General features: G+C 45.2%; 1 protein-coding gene across 4 annotated transcripts; it reads right to left on the bottom strand.

Moving 5' to 3' along the window:
* Positions 1 to 196: 196 nt before the first annotated feature.
* PDRG1 (p53 and DNA damage regulated 1) lies at positions 197 to 5,535 on the bottom strand. 4 transcript variants are annotated; one of them, XM_043526796.1, is made up of 5 exons: positions 5,386 to 5,535; positions 4,647 to 4,722; positions 4,110 to 4,184; positions 1,138 to 1,254; positions 197 to 746 (listed from the first exon to the last, which is right to left on the bottom strand). In XM_043526796.1, exons 1-5 carry the CDS (start codon positions 5,467 to 5,469, stop codon positions 658 to 660), a joined length of 441 nt encoding a protein of 146 aa, XP_043382731.1. In that variant the 5' UTR covers positions 5,470 to 5,535; the 3' UTR covers positions 197 to 657. The 4 variants fall into 4 exon arrangements, with proteins under 4 accessions (XP_043382731.1, XP_037771518.1, XP_043382732.1 ...); XM_037915590.2 differs by having other exon boundaries at positions 1,138 to 1,218; XM_043526797.1 differs by having other exon boundaries at positions 5,407 to 5,518.
* Between the last annotated feature and the right edge of the window lie 5,722 nt (positions 5,536 to 11,257).

The following is an 11,257-nucleotide window of genomic DNA, read 5'->3' as shown; positions in this document are numbered from 1 at the left end:
CACTTCAAAGCTTATGCTCTAATAAATTTGTTAGTCTCTAAAGTGCCACAAGTACTCCTGTTCTTTTTGCGGATACAGACTAACACGGCTGCTACTCTGAAACCTGTCAAGTATCTATTGTACACTTAAGAAAATTCCTGGATTTTTTTTTAAGTGTACACTTTAATTGATTCACAATTCTCCTACCAGCACAAGCTTACACAACTCAAAGTTTCTTTATTTATTCTTTGAAGACACTATGGATTCACAGTTCTTTCCCTCCTACTCCCTTTCCTGCCAATAGAAAGCACTAGCTGTGGAGCTAAGTTACAGAAGTTCATACATAAAAGAGATGCAGTTAGGAATGTCCTGCTCCGATTCTAATAATCCCACTCCCACCCCAGTGATGGCAGGCTGTCAAATAACTAAAAGGGCCAGTGTTCTAGCAAGTCTCTGCAAACTGCAGTATTTAATCCATGATCAACACTGGACCCAAATGATTCCTACCGTGAAAAGATTTCAGAAGCCAAATACTTCTTAGGAAATGTACCACTCAAGAGAGATACCAGGAGTAAATATGTCTTCACAAGAAATCTGGAGATTGTCCACAGATTTTGTACTGTGAGTGACGGTCTGAATGCACCTTATCAGCAACGTTGAAGTCTCCGTGATGAAGGTCTAGTTTCGTCCTTCCAGTATCTGATTGATTACTCTCATTTCCTCATGAGTCATGGAGTTCAAGTTAAATCCTTTCAACTCAGGTTTACCTGAGGAAGAACAACAAGCAGGAAATAAAGATATTGTTAAAAAGCATGCTCACTGGCGCCTGGTGAAAGAGTTCTCTAAACAACTGCCAGAACAAGTAGTCTGGAGAAGACACTGCTGCATTTGGCTGCAGAATTGTTCCCATAGTCATCACTGACTGAGCTACCAGCAACTAGAAACAATTGATAACATGTTAGTGGTGCACAGTGGGGTCTGCAACAGAACAGTCCCAGGCACATGCCCACAAAACTCGGCAAATATGGGGCTTTTGCTGTAAAGAGAATGGAGGGGAGTTATTCTCGGAATATAATTCATGGATTTTTGGACCTCTTCCCTCCACCCCTCACCTGATTTGTGCTCACAACCAAATGCTTCCTGACCCTTTTCAAATACCTTGAGCTTCAAAGAGACGGTTGACCTTCACTCTCAGCTCTTTCCGAAGTTGGTTTATTTCCTCGTCTAAGTGCTCCTGATCTGAGAAGATAGTGATGATGGTGATAATGAAGCATCCTGGAGTACAGTGAGTTAAGGCAACATCAACTCTGAGTGAGGGGGAACTCTTCTCTGCTGCCTATTCCTTGGATTCTCACTCTCATTAAAACTTGCTGCATTTGTTTTGTCATATAGAAAAAACTAGGTATACAGTTTTCTTTCTACAGAATATACTCATGCCAGGTAATCCCTTCCAGCTAAGTATAAATGAATTGAATGGTAAGAGAAACAAGGTTCTGGAGCCCAAAGAGGCTCATCTGTAACTGCATTACAACCTGTCAGAAAAGATATGCCATGAGAGTACTGGGAGCCAAACCGATGGTTTCTTAAAAGTAACCGTAAGCTATCTGGGACAGGTACTGTCTTTTGTTTGGGTGGGGAGGTGTAGGGGAATGTACAGTAACTAATTATCAGGGCCTCTGGGTACTACCACAATACAAACGTTAATATTTCTAAACCCACCCACTTTCATAGATTTTAAGGACAGAAGGGCCCATTATGATTTTCCAGACTGACCTCCTGCATAGTATACTCCTGGGGGGATTCTGTGCCAAAAAAATTAAAATTCTGCAAAATTTTGCATATTTTGTCAAAATAATGCAATATAATCACACCAGTTTCAATTGTTTTCTTAATTTATTTAAACTAAAATACAGAAAAAAAGTCTCAGTAACTATTCAGCGTTTCCTAAACAAATGAAAGTTAAGTTACAAACACTTGGTAACTAATCCCCTGCATTCCAGTTATAATCCTGGAATTTCATTTAAATTACAGAACACCAAACAAAAACAAAAAAAAAGTAGAGTATCATTTTAAATTGCTCAGACTTTCACACATGAAAGTCATACAGTTTTGCTAATCATTGTCCTGGACCTGGCTAGGTACTTTGGAAAGTGCTTGGTTCTTATTGTCCTGACATTTTTATTGACTGTTTGGAAAATGTTTTATTTGCCCTCAAAGTCTTTTTTCTTCAAGAGGTAAGTAAAATAAATCCTGAGCTGTAATCTAACCCCATTGTGCCACTTTGACACAGGAAAAAAGGGAGAAAACACATAGAGCTTCCTAGCTGAGGATTCCCTTCCTGTCATTTATAAGACTCCTTTACATCACTCTGGCAGTGTAGGGGCCTTAAAACTTTCACAGATTTTCATGCTCCTGGGGGAACTGACTGAGAATGGGAACAGTTAACTAATAATAGGAACAATAGGCATGCTGCTACATTTCTGCCTCAGAGAATGAGATCAATTAACTCAGGCAGGCTGCTTCATTTGTGCCTCTAGCCTGCCTCATCCATAATAAAAAGCCCTACCCTTACACACCAGGGAACTGCAGTCACGAGGGACAAAGTCTCTCTCTCTCGGTGGCATGCAGGTACGTCCAGCCCCGCACCCCTCCTCCCGACAGTGATCACCAGGCACGCACCCCAGCCCCCCCACAATCTCTGAGGCTGCTTCAGGCACGCTGGAACAGATGCGCTGCCTGGGAAGAGACACGTGTACCCCGGCAGATTTTTTTGTGTTTTTCTGCACGGGAGGCACAGAAAAATGCAGACCATATGAATTTTGTGCCGCTGCATGCCGCAGAATCCCCCCCAGGAGTACAGGCCAGACCATTTCACCCAGTTACCCCTGTACTGAGTCCAGTTTTAAAATGTGCCATCTTTCAATTTCATTGAATGCCCCTTTGTTCCTCATATTATAGAGGCAAGTTGAATACAAGTTCCCAATCTACCTTTCTCACCCTTCCTTTTTTTGTATACTTTTATCACATCCCTCTCTACCAAGGTGGAGAACTAACTCATCTTCCTTTCATAGCAGAGATTTTCTTGTCACTCATCTCTGAAGCCCCTCTAATTCTGCTGCATCCCCTTTGATATGGGGTGGCCCATACCGCACACAGTATCAAAGGGAAGGTGCCTCATTGATTTATAGAATGGTATTCAGATATTTTCCATATTATTCTCCAGCCCATTCCTTATGCATCCTAAAATTGTTTGTCTTCCTCACAGTTGCTGCCCAGGACTTATAGAACAATACCCAGTGATGCCCAGGTTTTTTTTCCTAAGCAGTGACAAATAACGTACATCCCAGTGAAATGTACGAGGGGTTCAAATTATCCCCTCTAATGTGTATTTGTCACCACTGAATTCCACCTGCCATTTTGCTGCCCATTTACCTAGCTTGGCTGGGTCTCTCTGAAGTTCCTCATCAGCACTACTCCCTCACTTCTTTGACCTAATTTGTTCCTGTACAATTTATACCCAAGTATTAAAATATTAATTTAGCTTTTTACATTTAATCTCCTAATTCCTTAGTAAAAAGTGTAAAGGCTGCACTGTTAAACACTCAGCACAACCTGGACAGAGGCCACCTCATTTCACAGCCAAATTAAGGGCCTCTTCCTCTGAATTGCACTCAAGGAAAGTTGTGGGGCACTTTGGAAAGTATATGCAGGGTACATGGCTCACAAAGCAGGTTGACGAGGTAAAGCACTGAACTGGGTGTCAGGAAACTCCAGTTCTACTCCTTGCTCTGCCACTGACAAGCTACTCCCCTTCTCAGTGCCTCAGTTTCCCCATGTGTAAAACACAGGTACTGGTACTTAACCTTCTCTGGAAAGCACTCTGAGGCCTAGGGATGAGAAGTGCTATCTAGGAGCTAAGCTTCCAGGCAGTGGTGAGAATAAAAGTTCTGGATATAAAAGCTCTAAGTCAATAAAGACAGACTGGCTCAGCAACCACATTAGTGCAAGTACCATACTTGTGACACAAGACACCTGTGTATATGTCCAAGGGTATGAAAAAAAACTTGTTCAATCCTGGCTGAAGCTTGAGAGTTTACAAGCAGGTTTTAGAAATCTGGCATCTGTCTTACCTTTCTGAATCATTTCCTTCGTTTTTGAATTTGGAAGCTGAATAAACATGTTTCCAAAGCAAACCATTGCTTTCTCTGAAACAGAAAGACAGCCTGTTTAGATATTTTTATATAGAAACATGCTCCTCTGCATCCTGCTGGGTACAAAATAAATGCAAAATCCAACCAGCAGGCTAGTTTTTGTAGACCCTTCTGTGCTCCACAACAGTCTGCAGAATTGTTTAGGTGTGTGTCTAAGAGCAATTAAGCAAGATTCAGTCTCATGGAACCTGTGCAAGAGTGAGTTAGTCACAACAAACACTGTAATTGACCTTTCCCCAAATCCACCTCCACTCTGAGGCACAAACTCGCACAATTACATCCGCAGCTGCAACTGTGTGTTTAATCTGCATGTGCCATTTTGGAAATGTGGCCCTCCATCACTTTGCAGGCAGGGTGTGTCAATTAGAAAGATAACACAGCAACTTTGTGTCGGGCGTGTCAGAGAGCTGAAAATTTCACAGATGTGAATAGCAGCGCTAACACTGGATCCCTCACCAGAAGGGTCCGGGTCCTTCTGCAGAGCCCTGAGAGCTTCTCGATTCTGATTCCGCTTTAGATCCAGGTCCACAATCTGGAAAAGAAACACAAACATTCAGATTTCTCCCGCCTAAGGTGAAATCATAACTGTTATGAGCTGGGTGAAGCCTTGTTTTGGGCTGAGTTAAAATCCCACTGAGAGCCATAGGTCTGGACTTACCCTGCAATTAACATAACTGCAAGGGTAGGCCCCTGCCCAGGACAAAAGGTGAGCGTGAGGCCCCTGGGACTTTCTGGCTGAGCATCGTTTCGGGGAGGAGAGCGGGATGAGCAGGTTACACAAACACCTGTCAGGGATGGTCTAGAGAACACTCAGTCCTGCCACGAGTGCAGGGGATGGACTAGGTGACCGCTCCAGCTCCCTTCCAGTCCTACGAGGGAACACGGGGAAAGGGGGAACGGCCCAGGGCAGAGAAGGAGGCAGAAACAAGCTAGAAAGCCGAGCTGCGGCCGGGCGCCCAGCGGAGCCCTGGGAGAGCCGGGGAGCGAGCCAGCCAGCGAGCTTTGGGCTCTGGCGGCTAAAGCGGCCGGGGGCTGCGGCTTGGTTCCCGGTTCCTCCCGCGCTGGGGCGAGCAGGGGCTTCCTACCGGCCTGTAAATCGCCCCCAGCCGGGGCCCCGCCGCGGGGCAGCCCCAGGGCCGCTCGGCGTGGCTGGCCGGGGGGTCCCCCGGGCCCGGGGAGAGGCCGCCCGCGGTACCTGCCGCCGCCCCGCCAGCACCTCCTCCGCCAGCTCCTCCACCTCGGCCAGGTAGCGCAGCACGAACTCGGGCTCCCGCGCCATGGCGCCCGGCCGGTCCGCCCGCAAACCCGCCCGGCCGGGAACCGCGGCCCGCGGGCGCCAGGGGGCCGGGCGGGCCAGAGCCGCCCCTCGGCCCGGGGCCTGGGCCGGGCCCGCCCGCTCCTGCGGCCTCTGGGGCCCCCGGCCGGAGCCCGCGGAGCCCGGCGCCCCTTCGGCCCCGCCGCCCGCCGCCGCGAGCGGGCCTGCCGGGCCCTTCCCCGGCTCCCCCCGGGGCTGCCGCTGAGGGCGCCTCCCCGGGGCACCCCCCCTCTGCGGGGCTCGCCGGCCGGGGGCTCCCCTCCCGGTGCGGGTCTCTCGTGGAAGGCGCCCCTGTGCTCTGCCCGAGGCGGTGCCATTGCCTCCCCTAGGGTGACCAGACCGCAAGTGTGAAAACCCGGGGCAGGCGGTGAGGGGTAACAGGCCCCTGTATTTACCAGAAGAAAGCCCTGGGTAGCGGGACTCCCCCTGTAAAACCCCTACACCTGGTCACCCCAGGGCACTTGCGCCGACCCCTGGTCCCCAGCCATATTGCCAGGCGCGTCCCGCTCCCCGGGGACCATGGCACCCGCCCCCGCGATGCACCTGCCTCTGGGGTGGGAGGTAGCCGTTGCTTAAGGGCAGGCCCTGGCGCAGAATCCTGACCCGGGTTGGAAAGTCCCGGGGCGTAGAATACCGTTACCCGAATTATAATTGACCTTGGGCATTGGGGCGAAGGGCACAACGCTGAAAAGTGCCGTGGAATGGCTCATGAGCACCAAGTCAGCGTTGGTTCCTGATTTCCTGATCCCTAAAACCCCCTCTGAGACCACAGAGGTGCGCCTGGTTAAAACAGATACCAGGGGTCTGTAGGTTTCAGAGTAACAGCCGTGTCAGTCTGTATCCGCAAAAAGAACAGGAGGAATTGTGGCACCTTAGAGACGAACCAATTTATTTGAGCATAAGCTTTCATGAGCTACAGCTCACTTCATCGGAAGTCTGTAGATTATTGATACCCCTAGATGCTATGCAGCTGCATCATTCTTCCTTCTAATTCTGAATACGGCAGTATTCGGGATAACTTCAGCTTTCAGCCTAGATATGTGAACTGACTTCTTTACCTTTGGTCCTTGTTACAAGAACTGAGTGTTTCTCTGTGGAGAAAGGAGACGTGCTGAATGGAATGGAGGCATTCTGAGTACATTTGCAGGGGGCGTTAGTGTATGTGTGTGCGAGAGAGAGAAGCAAAAAATCTTCGGTCAAGATGAAGTCGTGTTTATATGGCAAAAATCACTTGAAATTAAACAAATATGTTTTAGAGACTTTCCAGTCAAAAAAGAGGACGGCTTAAGTAAATAGCCTCTGAGTTTGAAATAATTGAGAAAGGACAAAGGTATTGTTTGCAGTATAAGAGCAAAAAGTGATGTCAAATACTTGGTGAGGGGTAGGGACTTGGTAGCATCCCCCTCCATGCCTTTTGTGCTGGGTCATTGCCTGAACACTCTTTGTTGCCAAAATACTCTATAAGGGTCTTCTTTACTGGAGAAATGACAGCTGAATATTTAGCAACTCAGGACAGGGAGAGGTTTCTGTGGAAATGAGTCAGCACCACTCTTGATGAAGCAGCAACTCTGCTGCGTGAAAGAGTAAATTACATTAATGTAATTAAACAGGGGCACTCAATTCATGAAGAGCATCTGTTTAATGCACAAAAGCAATAAAAGTGAGGGATCAGGGCTTCTCCAAGACTGGTCCCTGCCAAGTCACTGAGCAGTTGTCATTAAGGTATTGAAGGCTCTTCCTGGCGTTAAGAACCACTTCAGCTGCTGCTGAAGTCCTTGGAATAATGCAACTTCATGTAACTTTGGAGTCCAGTTCTGGATTGCATAAGTGAAAAGATTTTGCCAAAGAAATATGGAGGGAAACCTCACAGAATCTGGATATAAACTAATATTAATGATTGATTTGCATTAAAGGTTTTTTTGGGTTTTTTTGCTGTGCTTGGAAATCGCTTACAATATTAAGTGTCTGCAAGGGTGGGAAATATGTCTGGCTGGGAGGGTGGGAAATGTGTCTGCAAGCTGCATGGAAACTTTTTAAAGGCACCGTAATAGAGGTTCAACTTAAATGTACACCCCAAATTAAAAAAAACATAGTAAGAGAACCAAAAAAAAGAGCCACCGTGACTAAACAACAAAGTAAAAGAAGCAGTGAGAGGCAAAAAGGCCTCCTTTAAAAAGTGGAAGTTAAATCCTAGTGAGGAAAATAGAAAGGAGCATAAACACTGGCAAATGAAGTGTAAAAGTACAATTAGGAAAGCCAAAAAAAGAATTTGAGGAACAGTTAGCCAAAGACTCAAAAAGTAATAACAATTTTTCTTTTAAGTACATCAGAAGCGGGAAGCTGCTAAACAGCCAGTGGGGCCATTGGACGATCGAGGTGCTAAAGGAGCACTCAAAGAGGACAAAGCCGTTGCAGAGAAACTAAATGAATTCTTTGCATTGGTTTTCACGGCTGAGGATGTGAGGGAGATTCCCAAACCTGAGCCATTCTTTTTAGGTGACACATCTGAAGAACTGTCCCAGATTGAGGTATCATTAGAGGAGGTTTTGGAACAAATGGATAAATTAAACAGCAATAAGTCACCAGGACCAGATGGTATTCACCTAAGAGTTCTGAAGGAACTCAAATGTGAAATTGCAGAACTACTAGCTGTAGTCTGTAACCTATCATTTAAATCAGCTTATGTACCAAATGACTGGAGGATAGCTAATGTGATGCCGGTTTTTAAAAAGGGTTCCAGAGGTGATCCCGGCAATTACAGCCTGTAGGCCTGACTTCAGTACTGGGCAAACTGGTTGTAATTATAATGAAGAACAATATGTTCATCTATATGTCTGACAATAATTTGTTGAGGGAGAGTCAACATGGTTTTAGTAAAGGAAAATCATGCCTCACCAATCTACTAGAATTCTTTGAGGGGGTCAGCAAGTATGTGGACCCAGGGGGATCCAGTGGATATAGTGTATTTAGATTTTCAGAAAGCCTTTGACAATGTCCCTCACCAAAGGCTCTTACGCAAAGTAAACTGCCACGGGATAAGAGGGAAGGTGCTCTCATGGATTGGTAACTGGTTGAAAGATAGGAAACAAAGGGTAGGTATAAATGGTCAGTTTTCAGAATGGAGAGAGGTAAATAGTGGTGTCCCCCAGGGGTCTGTACTGGGACCAGTCCTAGTCAACATATTCATAAATTATCTGGAAAAAGAGGTAAACAGTGAGGTGGCAAAATTTGCAAATGATACAAAATTACTCAAGATAGTTAAGACCCAGGCAGACTGCAAAAGGATCTCTCAAAACTGAGTGACTGGGCAAAAAATGGCAGATGAAATTTAATGTTGATAAATGCAAAGTAATGCACATTGGAAAGCATAATCCCAACTATACATATAAAATGATGGGGTCTAAATTAGCTGTTACTACTCAAGAAAGAGATCTTGGAGTCATTGTGGATAATTCTCTGAAAACATCCACTCAATGTGCAGCAGCAGTCAAAAAAGCGAACAGAATGTTGGGAATAATTAAGAAAGGGATAGATAATAGGACAGAAAATATCATGTTGTCTTTATATAAATCCATGGTACGCCCACATCTTGAATTCTGTGTGCAGATGTAGTTGCCCCATCTCAGAAAAGATTTATATTGGAATTGGAAAAGGTTCAGAAAAGGGCAACAAAAATTACTGGGGGGATGGAACAGCTTCCGTATCAGGGGAGATTGATAAGACTTGGACTTTTCAGCTTGGAAAAGAGATGGCTAAGGGGAGATCTGATTATGGTCTATAAAATCATGACTGGTATAGAGAAAGTATATAAGGAAGTGTTGTTTACTCCTTCTCATAACACAAGAACTAGGAGTCACCAAATGAAATTAATAGGCAGCAGGTTTAAAACAAATAAAAGGAAGTATGTCTTCATACAATGCACAGTCAACCTGTGGAACTCCTTGCCAGAGGATGTTGTGAAGGCCAAGACCATAACAGGGTTCAAAAAATAACTAGATAAATTCATGGAGGATAGGTCCCTCAATGGCTATTAGCCAGGATGGACAGGGATGGTGTCCCTACCTCTGTTTGCCAGAAGCGGGGAATGAGTGACAGGGGATGGATCACTTGATGACTCCCTGTTCTGTTCCTTCCCTCTGGGGCACCTGGCATTGGCCACTGTCGGAAGATAGGATACTGGGCTAGATGGACCTTTGGTCTAACCCAATATGGCAGTTCTTATTAAATAAACTGAGGTGAAAGGGCACAAAGCAGACAAACAGTGGTACCCCTGTGTCCACAAGCCCTCTATAACATCAAGGAGTTAGTAAGGTAATTAAAGGAGATGAAGCAGTTGGAGAGAAGGTAAATGAATTCCTTGCAGCAGCCTTCCTAAAGCAGATGATGAGGAAATTCCTGTCTCAAGGGCATTCTTTACAGGAAATCATAGTATGGCATGAACAGAGCAAGAAGTCTCTGAGGAAGAGATTATGGAACAGCTCAAGTAACTTGAGTGCAGGGAGTCCCTAGAACCAGATGGCATTCACACAAGAGTTCTTAAGGAACTAAAACGTGAGGCTGCCCTAAGGTTCTGTGACAGATCCCTAACCATGCTCCTGAACCTGAAGAATGGAAATTCACCACTGTGATTATCTTCTTCCAAAGAGGAGCCAGGGTGACAATGAGAATTACAGATTAACAAGCCTCCTGTCAGTGTGGGAAAAACTGACTGAGTGTAATTTCCAAATAATACACCATGTAGAAAAATGTTAAATGAATACAGGTGAACCAGCACAGGTGCTGCAAGGGTAAATATTGCTGCTCTGACCTGCTAGAAATTTTTGGCAGAGCTATTAAAATAATGGAGGAAGGGGGAATCGGGCAGATATAGTTTACTTGGATTTTCCAAAGCATTTGCCAAGGTCGTTCCAAGATGCTGTTAGAGAAAATAAATAGCCATGGAGTAAAGGGGCAAAATCCTGTAGGGATTTGAAAAGTAGCTAAATGATAGGAAATAGTGTCATAATTAACAGCTGCTTTTCATAGAGATAAAATGTTTAATAGTGGGAAACCATGGTGATCAGTGTTGGAATCAGTCTTAAATGTGTATGAAAGAGTTGGTGGAAAGTGGGAAATGTGGAGTGATATTTTCTGATGACTGAAACCTATGTAGATCATTAACAATTATCAAGGATTGTGAGACTCTTCAGAAGGAGTAACATTGGGGTTTGGTCATCACAGTGGCAATGACATTTACTCATCTCCCCTCTCTTTAATTCAGATAAAGGGAGGACTTTTTAATTGAGGTGTATGAAATACCAAAGGGTCTATTGAAATCCTTCTGGTTTCAGACACTCATTTTCCCACTGAACACTGGATGTGAGAACACAATGGCACTCAGAGCTGAAAGGCAGTACATCTAAAATAATGGGGTTTTTCTTCTTAACTCATTGTGCAATCAACCTACAGAACTCCTTGCAGCAAGAAGTGACAGTTGGTTACACCTAGTGACAGTTGTGGAAAGAATAGACTAATTTCCTTGGAGGATTTCAACAAATCCATCCCAAACTGAGTCTGACTAAACAGAATGAATGAATGAATGGAGTTTCATATCTGGGAGCATCTTGCAAGAGAATGGCTTCCATGCAAATTTTTGGAGAGGAGGGAACTCTCTAGGAAGCAATTTTTGACTGGGCTTTCAGTAACAGAGCTGAAATGAGTGGACGTGTACAGGTGTAGTAGCAATCACGGGCCAGATTCTGCTGTTGGTCAT

The sequence above is a fragment of the Chelonia mydas genome, chromosome 13, assembly GCF_015237465.2.
Source record: "Chelonia mydas isolate rCheMyd1 chromosome 13, rCheMyd1.pri.v2, whole genome shotgun sequence".
In the NCBI taxonomy this organism is placed as follows: domain Eukaryota; kingdom Metazoa; phylum Chordata; order Testudines; family Cheloniidae; genus Chelonia; species Chelonia mydas.
Note: the sequence above shows the minus strand (reverse complement) of the source record. Positions and strands in the feature narration are given on the sequence as shown.